The sequence below is a fragment of the Tachyglossus aculeatus genome, chromosome 10, assembly GCF_015852505.1.
Source record: "Tachyglossus aculeatus isolate mTacAcu1 chromosome 10, mTacAcu1.pri, whole genome shotgun sequence".
Taxonomy (NCBI): Eukaryota; Metazoa; Chordata; class Mammalia; order Monotremata; family Tachyglossidae; genus Tachyglossus; species Tachyglossus aculeatus.
Genome location: NC_052075.1, coordinates 49,559,774 through 49,578,646, shown reverse-complemented (window position 1 = coordinate 49,578,646; position 18,873 = coordinate 49,559,774). Strand labels below are relative to the sequence as shown.

The following is an 18,873-nucleotide window of genomic DNA, read 5'->3' as shown; positions in this document are numbered from 1 at the left end:
CGTTCTGGCGGGGAGGGGAAGTCTAAAATTCCCGGAAGGGGAGAAGGAAAACCGGGAAGCGGAACCTCGGGGCGCTCGCTGCTGGGGGCCCCCCGGAGCCTGACACCCGCCGCACTTCCGGTTCGGGGCCCGGGGAAGGGAAAGAAGGGCGCACCGATCCCGGAAGTGTGGCGGATTCTGCCGTCGCGCCCTTCCTTCCCCGGAAGTGTGGCGGACACGGCCCTGGCGCCCTTCCTTCCCCGGAAGTGACGCGCAGGGGGGGTTTTGCCGGAAGTGTGGCGGACTCTGCCCTCGCGCCCTTCCTTCCCCGGAAGTGACGCGCAGGGGGGGTTTGCCGGAAGTGTGGCGGACTCTGCCCTCGCGCCCTTCCCTCCCCGGAAGTGACGCGCGGCGGGGTTGCCGGAAGAAGTGGCGAAGTTTCTTTTTTGGAGGGGAAGCGAGAGGAGGAAGAGCCGGGCAGTTAGGGGGGACGGGGGGCTGAATCGGGAAGCGCGGGCTTAGGGAAGGGGTCGGGGGTCCCGGCCTCCGCTGGACCCCTCCTGCTGACAACCCCCCTGGCCGTTTCCACGGCAACAGGAGCGGACCCCCCTCTTCCCCCCATCCCCCCATCACCACCACCTGCCTTGCCCTCCATGAGCCCCCCGACCCACTGAGGCCCGCGCCCCGGGGGGGGCATGGTGAGAAGAGGGGAGGGCTAAACACTGGGGGAGGCGGGAGGACCCCGGGGGGATGATGATGATGGTGGTGGTGGCGGTTGTTAGGCGCTTACTACGTGCCAAGCACTGGGGGAGATACAAGGGGCTCAGTGGAAACAGTGGTTATGGGTTCAAATCCCGACCCTGCCAGTTGTCAGCTGTGTGACTTTGGACTAATCTGGGCCCAGCGCCTAATAGTAATAATCATAATGTTGGTATTTGCTAAGCGCTTACTAGGTGCCTAGCACTGCTCTAAGCGCCGGTGGGGGATACAGGGTCATCAGGTGGCCCCACCTGGGGCTCACAGTCTTAATCCCCATTTTACAGATGGGCCCAGAGAAGTGAAGTGACTTGCCCAATGTCGCACAGCCAAGTGGAAGAGCCACTAGAGCCTAGAACAGTGCTCTGCACATAGCGCTTAATAAGTGCCGTTACTATTGTACAAGATGATCAGGTGGGCCCACGGGGGGCTCCCGCTCTTCATCCCCATTTTACAGGTGAGGGAACTGACGCCCGGAGAGGTTAAGTGACTTGCCCAAAGTCCCACAGCGGAGGCGGGATTAGAACCCGCGACCTCCGGGTGAGGGGGTGGGGGGCCTGTAGCGGATTTGCCCCCCGACCCCCGCGGAGGAGAGTCCCGTCTGAGGTCCCGAGGCAGGGGTACACATTGACCCCGGGGCAGGATTGCTCCCGCACCCCGAGGCCGAGCCTCACCTCCAGGACTCGGTTGGACTTGGTATGGCGGAGGAGCTCCTAACCCAGGGCACCTCGGCCCTGAAGCCCCGGTGACCACAGTTTCCCCGGAGTAGAGTGCCGTGTGGGGCCCCCTCACCCCCTCCCGCCTCTGCTTCTGTTGCCCCCCCACCCCCGGGGAGCCCTAATGACGATGGTTTTCTTGTTAAGCGCTTACTATGTGCCAAGCACCGTTCTCAGCTCTGGGGTAGACACAGTGATCAGGTTGTCCCACGCGGGGCTCACAGTCTTCATCCTCATTTTCCAGATGAGGGCACTGAGGCCCAGAGGAGTGAAGTGACTCGCCCGAGGTCACATAGCCGACAAGTGGCAGAGGCGGGATGGGAACCCACGACCTCTGACTCCTAAGCCCGTGTCCCTAAAATAAGGGCCCATGAAGTGTCTCCGTTGCACAACTCCATGCCCGGGTCTCCCTCCACCTCCCCGCTCCATCTCCCCTCAGGCTTCTCCGTGAGCCAGACATGTCCGTGTCGGCCGGCGACGCCCCCGAGGCCCCACTGCCCGGTGAGTGAGCCCCTTCCCGTCCTCCGCCTTAAGGCTGTGCCCCCACACGACCCCCCAAGCTAACCCCTTCTCAACCCCCACATATTAACTCTCCGCTTGCTGATGTGTTGTCATGGCAACAGCCCAGGGACCACTCACCCATCACCGCCACCTTTCCTCCCTTCGTCCCGACTACTTCGTCCCTTCCCCCCCTCCAGGCGATGGCGACCCGCAGCACGGGCCGCCCCCCTCCAGCCCCTCCTCCCCGCGGCCGATAAAGGAGGAGGGGGCCGAGCCCTGGCAGGGAGCGGGGGGCCCGGACTTTGACTTCCAAGGCACCGACGGGGAGGGCTCGGCCTGTAGCGTCGGTGAGCGGGCCCGGCGGGACGGGTGGGGAAGGGGGAGATCAGAGCCCGAGGGAAAGCCGGGAGGGCGGAGAAGGGGGGCGAACGTTTCGGGGACGGACAGGGCCCGGCGGCCCCCGGGTCTCCCCCTCTGACCCCGCCCCTTCCCCGGTCCCAGTGGAGGAGCCGGAACGGAAGCGAAAGAAGGGCCCGGCCCCGAAGATGCTGGGCCACGAGCTCTGTAGCGTGTGCGGAGACAAGGCCTCCGGCTTCCACTACAACGTGCTGAGCTGCGAAGGGTGTAAGGGCTTTTTCCGCCGCAGCGTCATCAAAGGGGCCGCCGGGCGCTACACCTGCAAGGGGGGCGGAGCCTGCCAGATGGACACCTACATGAGGCGCAAGTGCCAGGAGTGCCGCCTGCGCAAGTGCCACCAAGCCGGCATGCGGGAGCATTGTGAGTGCCGGCCGCCTGGTCCCGCCGGGCGTCCGCGGGGGCCCCCGGGGACGGGCCGGGGACACCGGCCTCCCCTCCCCGGGGCCAGAATAGATTAGAAATAGGGCGGGCGGTGAGCTAACCCACCCCCACAGGGAGCCTAGCGTAGGGAGAAGCAGTGTGGTCCAGTGGCTAGAGCCTGGGCCTTGGAGTCGGAAGGACCTGGGTTCTAATCCCGGCTCTGCCACTAGTCCGCTGTGGGACCTCGGACGAGTCGCTTCACTTCAGGGCCTCAGTTCCCTCATCTGTAAAGCGGGGATTAAGACGGTGAGCCCCACGTGGGACGGGGACTGTGTCTAACCTGATTAGCTTGTATGTGCTCCGGCACAGAGTAAGTGCTTAACAAATGACCATCATGTACACCGTCCTCTCTGACCCTTCCCGGCCGTTGGCCGGCCCAGACCGGGCAGGGCTCGACCCCCATTCAAGCTCTACCGTGAGGCCTCTCCCTCTCGGCCAAACTCCGGGTCCCCTCAGGAGAGCCCCGCGCTGAGCCCCGGCTCCTTGCCCCCAGGTGTGCTGTCCGAGGAGCAGATCCGGAAGAAGAAAATCCAGAAGCAGCAGCAGCAGCAGCCGTCACTTAGCGGGGCCTCGCGGGGTGCGGCCGAGGGCGGGGGCTCCCCGGGAGCCGGAGCCGGGCCCGAGGCTGGGGGCGAGGCGGGGTCGCGGCTGCTGGCCGCGGCTCCCGGGGGCGTCCAGCTAACCCCGGCGCAGGAGACCATGATCCAGCAGCTTGTGGCCGCCCAGCTACAGTGCAACAAGCGCTCGTTCTCCGACCAGCCCAAAGTCACGGTAACTCTGGGGACCGGGGGAGTGCGGGGGGTCGGCGGCGTGCAGCCTCAGATCCCAGGAGCCCCGAAAACTGCCCCTACGGGAGGGGGCGGGGGGTGGGTTGGTCCGGGGTCTCCCGGAGGCCCCCCGGCCATCCAACTGTGCTGCCACGGCCCCGGGTCCTCCGGGGCCGGGATCTCCATCTGACCCCCGCCCCCGGCCAAATCCCCCGGCCTGCCCGTCAGTGCCCAGAGCCAGGTGACTACCGTGACCCGTCCGTCCACAGCCTTGGCCTCTGGGGGCCGACCCCCAGAGCCGGGAAGCGCGCCAGCAGCGGTTCGCCCACTTCACCGAGCTCGCCATCATCTCCGTCCAGGAGATCGTTGACTTCGCCAAGCAGGTCCCGGGCTTCCTGCAGCTGTCGCGGGAGGACCAGATCGTCCTGCTCAAGGCCTCCACTATCGAGGTGCCTGCTGAGTTGGGGATGGCGGGGGGAGGTGGGCAGGCGTCTCGGCTCAACTCTGCCCTGAGGCCTTGGGACCCCTATTGCAGAGCCCTCCTTAGGGGAGCTGGGGACCCCGGGTCGTAGAGTTGGAGGAGAGGGAATTGGCCATCTGGTTCTGAATTCCCTGCCTGCCCTCGGCCCCTCCAACGCGTGTGTACATTCTCACTCATTCTTTCTCTCTCCTCCCCCCCACCAACCCAGATCATGCTGCTGGAGACGGCACGACGCTACAACCACGAGACAGAGTGTATCACGTTCCTCAAAGATTTTACCTATAGCAAAGATGACTTCCACCGAGCCGGTAAGATGCAGCGGGGGAGAGAGAGAGTGAGCTGGGAGACGGTGGGGGAGAGGGAGGAGGGTGCAGGGATGAGGAAGTGTGGACCCCCGCCTCAGGCCTCCAGGTGGAATTCATCAACCCCATCTTCGAGTTCTCGCGGGCGATGCGGCGCCTGGGCCTGGACGACGCCGAGTACGCGCTCCTCATCGCCATTAACATTTTCTCCGCCGACCGGCCCAACGTGCAGGAGCCAGCCCGCGTGGAGGCCCTGCAGACCCCCTACGTGGAGGCCCTGCTGTCCTACACGCGCATCAAGCACCCCCAGGTGCCCCGGGGGGAGTTGCGGGGGCCGCGGGGTGGAGGATGAGGGCGAGGGGCTGGGGGGAACCGGGACCACCCACTTCTTTCTCTAACCGTCCCCCACCTGGGCTGTTCCCCGTCCTCCCTCCCCCCCACCATCTGACCTGGTGCCTCCTCTCCCCGTCCTCCCCGCCCCCCACCCCCCCTCCACCGCTTCCCCCAGGACCAGCTGCGCTTCCCCCGGATGCTGATGAAGCTGGTCAGTTTGCGGACACTCAGCTCCGTCCACTCGGAGCAGGTCTTTGCACTGCGCCTGCAGGACAAGAAGCTGCCGCCGCTGCTGTCCGAGATCTGGGACGTTCACGAGTAACTAACTACCTGCCACGGGGCTCCGAACTGAACAGCCGGGCCCTCCTGAGCTCGCTTCCGCCCTTCTCTCCACGTCTTCCCAGGGGGTTGGTGACCTCCGCGCTGTCTCCCACCCCGAGGTCGTCGGTCCCCTTCCCCATCTCTGGCCTCCCCCCAGCACTTACACCATCCTCGCCCCCCTACTTAGTATCAGGGTCTCCCCCAACTGACCCCGGCGACCTTATCTGTTGCCCACAGAGCAATGCACCTTTTTCAGGGGAAGGGAAGGGAAGGGAGGGATTGGGGATGGAATTCCGGGCCCTCCATCCGGAGCCGGGAGAGGGGACCGGGGGCCCGAGCCCCACTCGCATTGACTCCGTCCCCCGGGTTGGGGGAGAGGGGAACAGCCTTCCTCTAAAGGCCCGGGCACGACTCCCCCCGTCCCCACGATTTAGCGCCTTTTATTTAATAAAAACCGAATAAAAACGCTGTTAGAAATGTGCCAAGTCGAGGGGGACGGACCAGAAGGCAAGTCCCAGGAGGGCGCGGCCGAGAGCCAGGAAATTCCCGGGGGGAGCGGGGCCTGGCTCGGCCCAAGGGGGATTTTCGGGGGCGGGAAGAGGAGGAGGACGGGAGGCGGGGGAGATTCCCAAACTCTCCGGCAGGAAAAGTCCGGGTTTGGGAGCCACCGACGCCGCTCCGCCCTCCACCTCCCCCCCCCCCCGCTTTGGGGAAGAGGGTGAGGGGGCCGCGGGCGGGCCGACGCCGTGGGGGGGGGGGGGTTGGCCGGGGCTGCGCGCGCACCCCTAACGGCCGGGAGGGCGGCGGGTGCGCGCGCAGCCCCGGCCGCCGCGGATGCGCGCGCAGCCGGACTCGGGAGTGCCACACTCGGCATGGCCGCCGCAGCGCTCCGGGGTCAAAGGTCAGCCTTGGCGGCGGCGGGAAAGCGAAGCGTGAGGCGGGTCGTCGGGGAGGCCAGAAGGGCCGTTGCGGCCGGATTGGGGCGAGGTGGGCCCCGGGCCCCGGGCCCCGGGCCCCGAGACCCCCTCCTCACCTCTGCCCCCTCATCCCCCCCCCACCCCATCACCCTTATTTACCCCCACCCTCGGTCCTGCTTTCTCCCCCCCACCTCTCCCCCTTATCCCCCTCAGTCCTGCTTTCTCCCCCGCACCCCTCCCCCTCACCCCATCCTCCGACCGGCTTTCTCCCACCGCCTCCTCCCCCTTACCCCCCACCCTCTCAGTCCTTTCTCCCCACCCCACCTTCAGTCCTGCTTTCTCCCCCCCACCCTACTCTCAGTCCTGCTTTCTCCCCCCCACCCCCTCCCCCTTACCCCCCTCCCCCTCAGTCCTGCCCTCTCCCCCCCACCCAGCCACCCCTCACCCTCCCCCCCACCCATCCTCAGTCCCGTTTTCTCACCCGCCCTTGCCCCCCACTCTCTCAGTCCTGCCTTCTCCCACCCTCCTCTCCCCCTCCCCCCCTGCCCATCCTCAGTCCTGTCTTCTCGCACCCACCCCCTCCCCCTTACCCCCACACTCTCAGTCCGGCTTTCTCCCCCCCACCCCCTCACCCTTACTCCCCACCCCATCCTCAGTCCTGCTTTCTGCCACCGCCCCCTCCCCCTTACCCCCCACTCTCTCAGTCCTGCCTTCTCCCACCCATCCCCTCACCCTTACCCCCCACCCCACCCTCAGTCCTTTCTCCCACCCCCTCACTCTCTCAGTCCTGCTTTCTCCCCCCACCTCTCACCCTTACCCCCATCCCATTCTCAGTCCTGCTTTCTCCCACCCGCCCCCTCACCCTTACTCTCCACCTTCTCCCCCTTACTCCCACCCCACTCTCTATCCTACTTTCTCCTACCCACCCCTCACCCTTATCTCCACCCACCCCCTCGCCCTTACTCCCCACTCTCTCAGTCCTGTTTCCTCCTGCCCACCCCTCACCCTTACCCCCACTCACCCTCAGCCCTACTTTCTCCCACCCGCCCCCTCACCGTTGCCCCCTCAACCCACAGTCCTGTCTCTTCCCACCCACTCTCTTCCCCCTGCCCACTCCATTCATCCCCATCTCCACCCCTTCCCCCATCCCCTCAGTCTTGCCTTCTCACCCCAGCCATTGTCCCCTCACCCGCTTAGTCCTGTCTTTTCACACTCTCCCTTCACCCCTACTATTTCTCTTCCCCCCCATCGCCCCCCGCATCCTCGCCCGGCCCTGCGCTCCCCATCACTGAGTCAGTCCTCTCCCCGCACCGTGTCCCTCGCAGGATGGAGTGTAAGCGCCGCCCCGGCTTGGGCTCCGGGGTCCCCGCAAAGCGGCCTCGCGGGGCTGGAGCGGAGAGGGGAGACCCCATGGATGAGGAAGCAGCAGGGTCCCCGGGGCCCGACCCGGATGAAGACCTGGAGGAGCTTGAGGCTGAGCGGTGGCTGCAGGAGCAGGAGGATGAGGAGGCCATGCTGATGCCCCCGGAAGGGGCTAAAGAGGGTAAGTCAATCCCAGCTTTCTATCCCTTGGGCAAACCCCTCCCCGGCTCTGGCCACCTTGGGGGGAGGCGATGAGGGGAAGTGGAACAGTTATCTCCCACCCCCCCGACACACATGCACAACACACTTATTGAAACAAACTCCTTCCTCCTCCCCAGGACAGCTGTCTGCTTCTGACCGGAACCCCCAGTGGCCCCGCCCTCCCCCCCCCACCTTGGATCCCCAGACGGAGCCCCTCATCTTCCAGCAGCTGGAGCTCGATCACTATGTGGGTGAGTTTGGGAGCTCACAAGGCGGGCAGGGGCTGGGGCTGAGGGAGATTTCTCTCCCAGATGGGGGCAGAGAGGTGGAAGGGGTGGAAACCCAAGGCGTGACCTGATGATCCGGGTCGGGCCAGGGGAGACGGCCCGCCCCATCGGGCCCGCCTCGTATTCCCGGACCTGCATTTCGAGCATAGTCGCAGCACGTGCGAGACCCACCTCCTCCCCCCCCCCCCCCCCCCCCGTGACTTCCCTCCTGTTCTCCCAGGCCCTCCGGTCCCCGGATTCCCGGGTGCTTCGCGGGGTTCGGTCCCCGTGATCCGGATGTTCGGAGTCACAGATGATGGGAACTCCGTCTGTTGCCACGTCCACGGCTTTGCCCCTTATTTCTACGTGCCAGCTCCTCCTGGTGAGAAGCCTCCCGGATCTTCCCTCCCCGACTCCCCTTCCCACGCCTGTTCCTCCAACTTTCCTTTTTCCCTTCCCCAGTCCGTCTGTGCGGACCCCATCCTTTCCCTGTGCTGGTCCCGTGCCCCCCATCTTCTCCTGATCCGGGTCCCTTTCCCCTCCGGTGGTGACCTCGGGGGCCCCCGATTCCCCAGGGTTCAGCACGGACCACCTCGCGGAGCTGCAGCGGGAACTGGACGGGGCCGTACAGAGGGACCAACGGGGGAACAAGGAGCTGGGGGGACCAGCGGTGCTGGGCGTGGAGACCTGTACCCGGCAGAGTGAGCGCCCTTCCTGCCACGGAGGGACCGCAGGGAGCCGGGGAGGCTGGCTTCTCAGCAGGAAACCCAGATTATCCACAGAGACGGGGCCTGGGGGTGCGGCCGTTGGGTCCCCGAGGGGAACGGTAGTCAGCTGGGGGCGGGGGGGGGGTGTCTGCGGCTGTCGGGACTTTCCTTCGCGTTCCTCCGGCCAGGCATGTTCGGCTACAGCGGTCAGTGCCCTGGGACGTTCCTCCGCATCACCCTGGCCCTGCCCCGCCTCGTGGCCCCCGCTCGCCGCATCCTGGAGGGGGGTGGCGTCCGCCTGAGAGGGCTGGGGACACCCGGTTTCTCCCCTTACGAGGCCAACGTGGACTTTGAAATCAGGTACCCGGAGGGGAGATGGGGCGGAGGGAGAGAGAGAGAGAGAGAAAGAGAGCCCCCTGACTCGATTCCCTTTTCTCAGGTTCATGGTCGATGCCGACATCGTCGGCTGTAACTGGATCGAACTGCCTCCTGGGAAATACCAGCTGAGATCCCCGTCCGGCGGGGGACTGGGGAAGGTGAGGTGGGGCCGGGATCCGGGGACCAGGACTCCTGGGTCCCCAAGGGGAGCAGGGGCTAGAGTCGCCGTCGGTGGCTTCTGGTGGCTTCCCTTTTAGACTGTGAGCCCACTGTTGGGTAGGGACTGTCTCTATATGTTGCCAATTTGTACTTCCCAAGCGCTTAGTATAGTGCTGTGCACATAGTAAGCGCTCAATAAATACAATTGATGATGATGATGGGGGTTGTCTGGGCTTGAGCCAGATTGGAAGCGAGCCGAGCCGTCCTTCTGGGAATGTTGAATGTGTGTGGTTTTCCTCCTTGGGGGCTGGTGCGGGCAGAGCCGAGTGGCCCCCCGGGGACCACGTGTGGGTGACACAGCAGGACCGCCCACACACTCACCGTGGTATGCCCAGAAGTGTCGCCTGACGGTCTCACGCCAATGAGCCTCCAAACCCAGCCTGAGCCCGAGCGGGTCTGGCTTGGGGTCCGCCCTCCTGCCTCCTCCCGGGCCTGCCGACCGGTCCGCCTACTGGGTTAGAGCCAGAGTCGGGGTCGGCGGGGAAGGGGGGAGGCCTGGGGGAGCAGGGTCCCCCGCGCCTCCTCCAATCCTCTCCCGCGCCCCCGTCTCCCCAGGTGACGTGGTCCCAGCTGGAAGCGGATGTGGCCTGGTCAGACGTGGTCAGTCACGCGGCTGAGGGCCAGTGGCAGAGGATCGCCCCACTGAGGGTGCTCAGTTTTGACATTGAGTGTGCGGGGAGGAAAGGTGTGTGGGAGGCTGAGGGAGGGACCGGGGGAAGGACTGGGCAGGGCTGGGGGAGGGGATGTCATGACCGAAAGACTGTTGGAAACTAGCCCGCTTCCCCTCACCCTCTCTTCTGGGGTTCTGCCCACCCTCCCATTTCCTCTCCCATCCATGTCCTCCCCTAGCGCTGGTCTGGCCTCTGACCCCTCCCTGCCCACGCCGCCGCCCGCTCCTCTCTGACTCCCCTCGCTCTCGGTCTGCCAGGGATCTTCCCGGAGCCGGAGCGGGACCCCGTGATCCAGATCGGCTCTGTGGTTCTGCGCTGGGGGGAGACGGAGCCGTTCCTGCGCCTGGCGCTCACCCTGAAGACCTGCGCCCCGATCCTAGGGGCCCAGGTGCTCAGCTTCGACCGGGAGGAGCAACTCCTGGAGGTGCTTGGCTCCCGCCTCTGTCCCGACGGCTGCCGGCGGCCCCCGGCCCCCTTGCAGCTCGAGGGATGAGTTTGGTTCGGTTTCGGCGGGGAAGGGGGCTGTAAGCCTTGCTGCCACGGGGACAGAGTTGGGGAGGCGGGGAAAACCAGCAGGCACGCTACTGTAGTGTGTGTGTATGGCAGCGAGGAGGGGACTGAGATGGGATGGGGGGGTGGAGAGGGGGTCTCTGTCCTCCCCCATGACCTCACGACCCTTGCAGACCTGGGCAACCTTCGTCCGCACTTTGGATCCTGATGTCATCACCGGGTACAACATCCAGAACTTCGATCTCCCGTACCTGCTGACTCGGGCACAGACTCTCAAGGTGCCAGGATCCAGTCTGGTCCCCTGGCCCCAGCCATGTGCTGGGGAGGCCCCACCCTCAGTTTACCCGATTGGGGTTTGGGGGGCGGGGCCTCCTCCTCCCCCACATCCCCCATTCTCCTGACCCTTCGTCGCGTCTCCCCCTCCCCACCCGTCTTGGCCTCCGGGTTTCAGCCTCCCGCTCTCCTGGGCGGGGTCATCTCTCTCTGTCTCTGCATCTCGCCCCTTAGCTTTCCCCGCACCAGCGCTTAGAGCAATGCTCAGCACATAGTAAGCGCTTAATAAATGCCACGATTATTACCTCCCTCTCTCACCCAGGTTTCTTCGTTTCCGTTCCTGGGCCGGGTCTCGGGCCTCCGCTCCCAGATCCGCGACTCGTCCTTCCAGTCCAAGCAGACGGGCCGGAGGGACAACAAGGTGGTCAACATCGCCGGCCGCATCCAGATGGACCTGCTGCAGGTGAGGGGGCTGGACGCCAGGTACCCGTGTCGGGGCGGGGGGTGATGTCTCTGCTCCTGAGTGGAGTGGGCCCTGAGGTCTTTGAGGGGAGATGGGGGGAGCTGGGAAGGGCAGACCGCCTGGGGCCCGGAGGGACGTCGGGGCTCAGAGGTGGGGAAGAGGGGGTGTTAGGGCAGCCCCCCACCTGGTAGGCCTCACCCTCCACTCCCCGTCTCTGTTTGCCCAGGTGCTGCTGAGAGAACACAAGCTTCGCTCCTACACTCTCAATGCCGTGAGTTTCCATTTCTTGGGGGAGCAGAAGGAGGATGTCCAGCACAGCATCATCACTGATCTGCAGGTGACCTCCCCCTCCCCGCCCCCGAAGCCCCCGCCGCCCCCCTCGGGCTTGCCGACCCTTCTGCGCCCTTCTCGTCGCAGAACGGCACGGACCAGTCTCGCCGGCGCCTGGCCGTGTATTGCCTCAAGGACGCGCTGCTGCCCCTGCGCCTGCTGGAGCGACTCATGGTGCTGGTCAACGCCGTGGAGATGGCCCGGGTCACTGGCGTCCCCCTGGGGTACCTGCTCTCTCGGGGTCAGCAGGTCAAGGTCGTGTCCCAGCTGCTCAGACAGGTCAGGGGGCCTGCCGGGGCGAGGGAGGGGACCGGGCAAGCCGCCCCCACCCCTCTACCTCCCTCGGCATGCCTCCCGAGACTGTCCCCTGTCTCCTTCTCCCTCTTTCCCTGCACAATCTTCCCTCTCTGGGTCCAGGCAATGCATCAGGGCCTGGTGATGCCTGTGGTGAAGACCGAGGCCGGCGAGGATTACACCGGGGCGACCGTCATCGAACCCCACAAGGGGTGAGCTGGGGACCCTGGGAGATGCAGAGGGGGCAGGAACAGCAAGAGAAATGGGGTGGCATCCCCCCGAGGTGGCTCACCAGTGGGTGGCAGGGAGATGGGTGGGGAGAGCGGGCACCGAGGAGGCTCCTCGGCCCTCACCCCTTCGTTCGCCGCCTCTCTTCTCTTCAGTTACTACGATGTGCCGATCGCCACGTTGGACTTTTCGTCGCTGTATCCGTCCATCATGATGGCTCACAACCTGTGCTACACCACGCTGCTGCGGCCGGGGGCACGGGAGAGATTGGGGTGCGGAGAGTTTGGGGGGCTGTGGGGAGGGGGGGGACCCTGGGGCTATCCCAGGGTGTTCTCACCGTGATCCCTTCCGTCAGGCTAACCGGAGACCAGTTCATCAGGACCCCGACGGGCGACGAGTTTGTGAAGAGCTCTGTGCGGAAAGGCCTGCTCCCCCAGATCCTGGAAAACCTACTCAGTGCCCGCAAGAGGTACCCCGACTCTTGGCCCTTTCCCGGTTCCCCAAAACCTAGTTTGGGCTCCTCTGAATATCCTGCGCACCCACCTGGTCCTGGGTGCCAGTGGGGGCCCTTTGGCCGCTCCCCCTCTTCCTTCCTGTGGGTCTTAATGAGATTTCACGTCATCCCCTTCCTCGTCTCCGTCCTCTCCTTCTAACCGTGCCGCCCCCCGGCCTCTCTGTTCTCCCCCCGACCCCGCGGCCCCTGACTCTCCTCGTGCCCCGTCGGCCGCAGGGCGAAGGCCGAGCTGGCCCGGGAAACGGACCCCCTGCGCCGGCAGGTCCTGGACGGGCGACAGCTGGCACTCAAAATCAGTGCCAATTCGGTGTACGGCTTCACGGGCGCCCAGGTGGGGAAGCTGCCCTGCCTGGAGATCTCTCAGGTGAGCGGGGCTCCGGGCTGGGATCGGGGCTGGAAACAGGACGTCTGGGTCCCGCGGGGCACGGAGGGCCAGCTCCTTGGGAGCTGGGGGCGGGTCTGGTGCCTCTGGCAAGCTTAGCGCAGAGCTTTGCGCCCAGTCGATGCTCACTGAATCACCTGCCCGTTTAGGAAGGGCTGGGGTTGGGCTCAGCGCCCCTCTCCCTGACTGTCTCTATATGTTGCCAATTTGTACTTCCCAAGTGCTTAGTACAGTGCTCTGCACATAGTAAGCGCTCAATAAATACGATTGATGATGATGACCGGCTCTTCCCGCCACCGTTTTCCCCATCAGAGCGTAACGGGGTTTGGCCGCCAGATGATCGAGAAGACAAAGCAGCTGGTGGAGTCCAAGTACACCCTTGAGAACGGCTATAGCGCCCACGCCAAGGTCAGAGATGGAGGGGCGTGGCCTGGGGAGCAGGGGCCCCCACCCCCCTGCCCGCCCCTCCCCAGCCCTGCCTTCCCCTGCCAGGTGGTGTACGGGGACACGGACTCGGTCATGGTCCGCTTCGGGGTGACGTCGGTGGCCGAAGCCATGACCTTGGGGCGAGAGGCAGCGGACTGGGTCTCCGGTCACTTCCCCCACCCAATCCGGCTGGAGTTTGAGAAGGTGAGTTCATCATCATCATCATCAATCGTATTTATTGAGCGCTTACTGTGTACAGAGCACTGTACTAAGCGCTTGGGAAGTACAAGTTGGCAACATATGGAGACGGTCCCTACCCAACAGTGGGCTCACGGTCTAAAAGGGGGAGACAGAGAACAAAACCGAACATACTAACAAAATAAAATAAATAGAATAGATATGTACAAGTAAAATAAATAAGTAAATGGAGTAATAAATATGTACAAAAATATATACAGGTGCAGTGGGGAAGGGAAGGAGGTAAGATGGGGGAATGGAGAGGGGGACGAGGGGGAGAGGAAGGAAGGGGCTCAGTCTGGGAAGGCCTCCTGGAGAAGGTGAGCTCTCAGTAGGGCCTTGAAGGGAGGAAGAGAGCTAGCTTGGCGGATGGGCAGAGGGATTGGGGGCATTCCAGGCCCGGGGGATGACATGGGCCCGGGGTCGATGGCGGGACAGGCGTGAACGAGGTACAGTGAGTTGAAAGAGGAAGCGGGAGGCGGGGGTGCCCGGGTCGAAGTGGTCTCCAGTCGTTGGGGGTTCACTACCGGCCTTGTCCCCACAGGTGTATTTCCCGTACCTGTTGATCAGTAAGAAGCGCTACGCCGGCCTCCTCTTCTCTTCTCGCCCCGAAACGCACGACAAGATGGACTGCAAGGGGCTGGAGGCCGTCCGCAGGGACAACTGCCCGCTGGTGGCCAACCTGGTCACCTCTTCGCTCCGCCGGCTGCTCATCGACCGGTCAGTCCCAGACGGGCCCCCGCCCCTCCGCCGGGACCCCGGGGCCGCCCACCCCGAGCCCACGCCGGTTCTCTCTCTGACTGTCGGTCCTGTCCGTCCGGGACCGCGGCCCGCAGGGACCCGGGCGGGGCGGTGTCGCACGCCCAGGACGTGATCTCGGATCTCCTGTGTAACCGCATCGACATCTCCCAGCTGGTCATCACCAAGGAGCTGACCCGGGCCGCCGCCGACTACGCCGGCAAGCAGGCTCACGTCGAGCTGGCCGAGAGGTGCGGGAGGGCGGCGGGGCGGCCCGGGACGCGTTAGGGGGTCGGGAGGTTGAGGGTGAGGGGAGGGGGAGGGCAGGTGGAATAGACAGTTGGGGAGCGGGGAGGAGAAGCCATGTGGTCTAGTGGAAAGAGCCAGAGGGCCCGGATTCTAATTCTAGCCCGGCAGCTTGCCTGCTGGGTGACCTCGGGCAAGTCGCTTCACTTCTCTGGGCCTCAGTTTCCTCATCTATAAATTGGGAGTCCCCGCCGCTCAGGCCCCAAACTTCACGCGCGGGACAGGGACCGTGCCCTAAACGACGGTCCCGTATCTACGCCAGTGCTCAGCCGAGCGCTTGGCGTGTAGTAAGCTCTCGGCAAAGACGGCAGAGTCAGTTGCCGTCGTTGTTAAGGGAAGGCAGGGAGACTGAGGAAGATGAAACGATGGGAGGCCTCGGAGGGGCAGGGAAGGAGGGAAGAGGCCTCTCTCCAGCCGAACCTGGTGGAGGCCGGAGCCCGAGATGAGGGCCGAGAGGCTGCGTCGCCTGGTCCAGCTGGCTGCCTCCCTCCCCGCTGCCAGCCCCTTCCCTCTCCCCTGCCCCCTCCAGAGCCCTCCCTCACACCCCCGACTCCTCTTCTCCCCCCCCGCATCCCCACCCCACTGCAGGATGAGGCGCCGGGACCCTGGCAGTGCCCCCAGCCTGGGCGACCGGGTGCCCTACGTCATCATCAGTGCGGCCAAGGGCGTGGCTGCGTACATGAAGTCAGAGGTCAGAGGGGATGGGGGGGGGCGGGGGCGGGGAGGAGGCCGGCGGCGGCGGCGGGGGGCAGCCCCACCTGGGCCTGCGGTCCCTCCTTCCCCGGTCCCCCTCCCCCAGCCGGCCCTTGGCTCTCACTTCTGCTTTCCAGCCCCGGGAGCCCAGAGGGGGCGAGGCCCAGGCGGGGAGGCCGCCGGGAGCGGATGTGTGTCCCCTCGCCCCCGGCCCGCTGGCCGGCCGTCTTCCTTTCGGCCCAGGGTCCACCTCCTCCCTCCCGCCCACCCACCCCGCGGCCCGGGCCAATCCGCCGTCGCCGCACCCGCTGCCCAGGGCACCCATCGCCCCCCAGGACCCCGCTCCCGCCCCCGCCCCATCCTTTCCTGGGCCCCTCAGGCGTGAGTCCCCATCCTCCCCTGGTCCAGGATCCCCTGTACGTGCTGGAGCACAGCCTGCCCATCGACACGCAGTATTACTTGGAACAGCAGCTCGCCAAGCCTCTGCTGCGCATCTTCGAACCCATCCTGGGCGAGGGCCGGGCCGAGGCTGTGCTACTGCGTAAGGAGCGGGGCCGGCGGGGCCCTTGGGGAGGCCCGGAGAGAGGCGGGTGGGCCGCCCGCGGGGGTTGGGGGCTCAGGGGTGTTAGGTGGGCTAGAGAAGCAGCGTGGCTCAGTGGAAAGAGCCCGGGCTTTGGAGTCAGAGGTCATGGGTTCAAGTCCCGGCTCCGCCAATTGTCCCCAGTGGGACTTTGGGTAAGTCACTTCACTTCTCTGGGCCTCAGTTACCTCACCTGTAAAATGGGGGCTAATCAATCAATCAATCGTATTTATTGAGTGCTTACTGTGTGCAGAGCACTGTACTAAGCGCTTGGGAAGTACAAGTTGGCACTATCTAGAGACAGTCCCTACCCAACAGTGGGCTCACAGTCTAAAAGGGGGAGACAGAGAACAAAACCAAACATACTAACAAAATAAAATAAACAGAATAGATATGTACAAGTAAAATAAATAAATAAATAGAGTAATAGATATGTACATACATATATACAGGTGCTGTGGGGAAGGGTTAAGATTGTGAGCCCCACGTGGGACAACCTGATCACCTTGTAACCTCCTCAGTGCTTAGAACAGTGCTTTGCACATAGTAAGTGCTTAATAAATGCCATTATTATTATTATTGGAGGGGTGAGTGAGGGGTGGCCGGAGGGGCTGGATCTCCAGGGATCTTCTAGCCCACCCCACACACGCTTCCCCATCCACTCACACACCCCCTTGGCCACCCCAGGCGGAGAGCACACCCGCTGCAAAACCATGCTGACGGCCAAGGTCGGGGGGCTCATGGCCTTTGCCACGAAGCGGAGCTGCTGCATCGGCTGCCGGGCCGTGCTGAGCCACCACGGTGAGCCCCGGGGCGTTCGCCGGGGCCGGGAGGCGGGGGCGGGACCGCACTCGGGGTTCGGGGCCCCCGACCTCTCCCCGCCCGCCCTCCAGTCCCACCTCCACCTCCTCCCCTTCCACTCCATCCCGCTTCCCCGCCCCTGTGGGGTCCCTGCGTCTGGGAGGGGTGTGGATGAGGAGGGAGTGGGGTCGGGGTCTGAAATGGGGGGGCTGGGGGAGGAGGGTTGGCCCCCCGGGATTTCCCCAGGGGAGTTTTTCCCTCACACACTTGCTCCCTTGTTCTCCAGCCTCCGGGGACTTTCAGATGGATCGGGGTGGGTGGGGGGAGGAGAGGAAGGACTAAGCACAGTTGACTCTGGGACCCCCCCCCCCACCCTCACCCCACCCCAGAATCTGTCACCTCCCTCTTTTCTCTCCTCCACAGGAGCTGTGTGCAAATTCTGTCGCCCGAGGGAGTCTGAGCTGTACCAGAAGGAGGTGAGCGGGCGGGGTTGGGGAGACTGCTGCCTGCAGTCTCCTCGGAGTCGCCTCGGGTTTCCCAGCTGCCGACCCTGCACCCTTCCCCGACCCCCGGCGGGCGTGCGCGCCTCTACCCTTCCCGCACTGGTCCCCGAGGGATCGGGGATCCGCCCCTCCCCGCAACGCTTCCCGCCTCCCCCTCCAGGTCGCCCACCTCGGGGCCCTGGAGGAGCGCTTCTCCCGTCTCTGGACGCAGTGCCAGCGCTGCCAGGGGAGCCTGCATGAAGATGTGCTCTGCACTAGGTACCTGGGCCGAGGGCCCCAGCTGGGGCACCGGGGGCGGGGTACGGAGGCCCCAAGGCCCGCTCAGCCCCTTGTGTTGCCCACACCATTACCCCATTTCTCTGGCGGCCCCATCCCAGCTTCTCTGGGCCTCTGTCCTCTTGTCACCCTAGCCCCTGGTTTTCCCGTTCTCGTCCCCAGCCCCCTGGTATTCCCATTCTTGTCACTAGCCCCCTGATATTCCCATTAGTCCCATTTTTGTCCTCCCCCCCCATATTCCTGTTCTTGTCCCCAGCCCCCTGGGATTCCCATTCTTGTCACCCTAGCCCTTGGTGTTCCCGTCTTGTCACCCTAGCCCCCTGTTATTCCCATTATTCCCATTCTTGTCCTCACCCCCGGTATTCCCGTTCTCGTCCTCAGCCCCCCCGGTATTTCCATTCTTGTCGCCCCAGTCTCCTGATATTTCCATTATTCCCATTTTCGTCCTCCCGCCCCGTATTCCTGCTCTCGTCCCCAGCCCCCTGGTATTCCCATTCTTGTCACCCTAGCCCTTGGTGTTCCCGTCTTGTCACTCTAGCCCCCTGTTATTCCCATTATTCCCATTCTTGTCCTCAGCCCCCGGTATTTCCATTCTTGTCACCCCAGCCTCCAGTCTCTCGGGCGTCCCTCACATCCCATGATCCCCCCTCGCTACCCCCCCCTTCAGCCATCGCCTTTCTCCCGGTCCCCCAGGGTCGCCCCAGCATCTCTGTGGGGCACAGCCACTGTTTCCCCAGGGAACGAATGGGTGGAGCTGGTTCCCACGGGGAGGGCAGATGATATATGGCTACCCCCCCCGCATCATACCCCGTTCCCTCCCCGCCCTTCTCTCTGGCTTATCGTGGGCCACCAGGCCCCACCCAGTCCAGCAAAGTAAATACCCCCCAGCCCCCTCCCCTCCCCTCCCACAGGTGGAGGATATGGAGCCTCTGGTTGGGGGGGGCGGGCGGGCAATAGAACGAGGGGAAGAGATGCAGGGAGCAAAGTCCTGGGAACAAGGGATGGTGCCACGCTCTTCCCTTCTCCCCCCCCGGCCACACCCAGATGTCTCCTCGAATCCCAACACCCCTAGTCTTCCCCCCATTCCCACTGCTTTGGGGGCGAGCGGGGTGGGGTCGGGGGCCGGTCCCGGGCGGGAGGCCTGCAGTGCCCAGGAGCGGGTGGAGAGGATGGAGGGCCAGCGTGTCCGACCTCCAGGGAGACCGAGGGGCCGGGGCGGCCGGGGGTTTCGTGGTCCCACGTTCACCTTCTCGCTCCCCCTCCCCCTCAGCCGCGATTGCCCCATCTTCTACATGCGCAAGAAAGTTCAGAAAGACCTGGATGACCAGGAGCAGTTGTTACGTCGCTTCGGACCCCCCGGCCCCACGGCCTGGTGACCTCTGACACCCCCCTCCCCCCGCCCAGGGGGATGGGGATGCCCCCGGAAGCCACCAGACCTCGGGACTTGACCCCCTCACCCCCTCCAGGCCGCCCTGGTGAGAGTTGGAAAGTCGGGGGTGTATCCCTGGGGAGTGGGTGGGGGCTGAAGGGAAGGGGTTTTTTTTGAATAAACAAATAATAAAGTATTTTCCTTTTGGTACCTTGGGGTCCGTGTGACTGGTTACT

The 18,873-nt window shown here is 64.8% G+C and overlaps 2 protein-coding genes across 6 annotated transcripts; both read left to right on the top strand.

Annotated features, from left to right (window-relative positions):
• Positions 1 to 495: 495 nt before the first annotated feature.
• NR1H2 (nuclear receptor subfamily 1 group H member 2) lies at positions 496 to 5,091 on the top strand. Of its 4 annotated transcripts, none has more exons than XM_038752395.1 (9): positions 496 to 677; positions 1,891 to 1,952; positions 2,150 to 2,299; positions 2,454 to 2,729; positions 3,283 to 3,560; positions 3,826 to 4,005; positions 4,246 to 4,345; positions 4,441 to 4,649; positions 4,848 to 5,091. In XM_038752395.1, exons 2-9 carry the CDS (start codon positions 1,910 to 1,912, stop codon positions 4,992 to 4,994), a joined length of 1,383 nt encoding a protein of 460 aa, XP_038608323.1. In that variant the 5' UTR covers positions 496 to 677; positions 1,891 to 1,909; the 3' UTR covers positions 4,995 to 5,091. The 4 variants fall into 4 exon arrangements, with proteins under 4 accessions (XP_038608323.1, XP_038608324.1, XP_038608325.1 ...); XM_038752396.1 differs by lacking the exon at positions 496 to 677 and adding an exon at positions 1,175 to 1,192; XM_038752397.1 differs by lacking the exons at positions 496 to 677; positions 2,150 to 2,299 and having other exon boundaries at positions 1,741 to 1,952.
• A 777-nt stretch (positions 5,092 to 5,868) lies between these two features.
• Positions 5,869 to 18,644, top strand: POLD1 (DNA polymerase delta 1, catalytic subunit). 2 transcript variants are annotated; one of them, XM_038752942.1, is made up of 27 exons: positions 5,869 to 5,894; positions 7,236 to 7,453; positions 7,611 to 7,724; positions 7,981 to 8,121; positions 8,315 to 8,440; positions 8,635 to 8,806; positions 8,886 to 8,982; positions 9,599 to 9,728; positions 9,972 to 10,138; positions 10,398 to 10,502; positions 10,820 to 10,960; positions 11,187 to 11,297; positions 11,378 to 11,569; positions 11,708 to 11,796; positions 11,968 to 12,084; positions 12,168 to 12,281; positions 12,543 to 12,690; positions 13,021 to 13,116; positions 13,201 to 13,338; positions 13,916 to 14,091; positions 14,208 to 14,360; positions 15,004 to 15,106; positions 15,517 to 15,649; positions 16,376 to 16,489; positions 16,913 to 16,965; positions 17,153 to 17,250; positions 18,539 to 18,644. In XM_038752942.1, exons 2-27 carry the CDS (start codon positions 7,237 to 7,239, stop codon positions 18,642 to 18,644), a joined length of 3,351 nt encoding a protein of 1,116 aa, XP_038608870.1. In that variant the 5' UTR covers positions 5,869 to 5,894; position 7,236. The 2 variants fall into 2 exon arrangements, with proteins under 2 accessions (XP_038608870.1, XP_038608868.1); XM_038752940.1 differs by lacking the exon at positions 5,869 to 5,894 and adding an exon at positions 5,922 to 5,980.
• Positions 18,645 to 18,873: the final 229 nt, after the last annotated feature.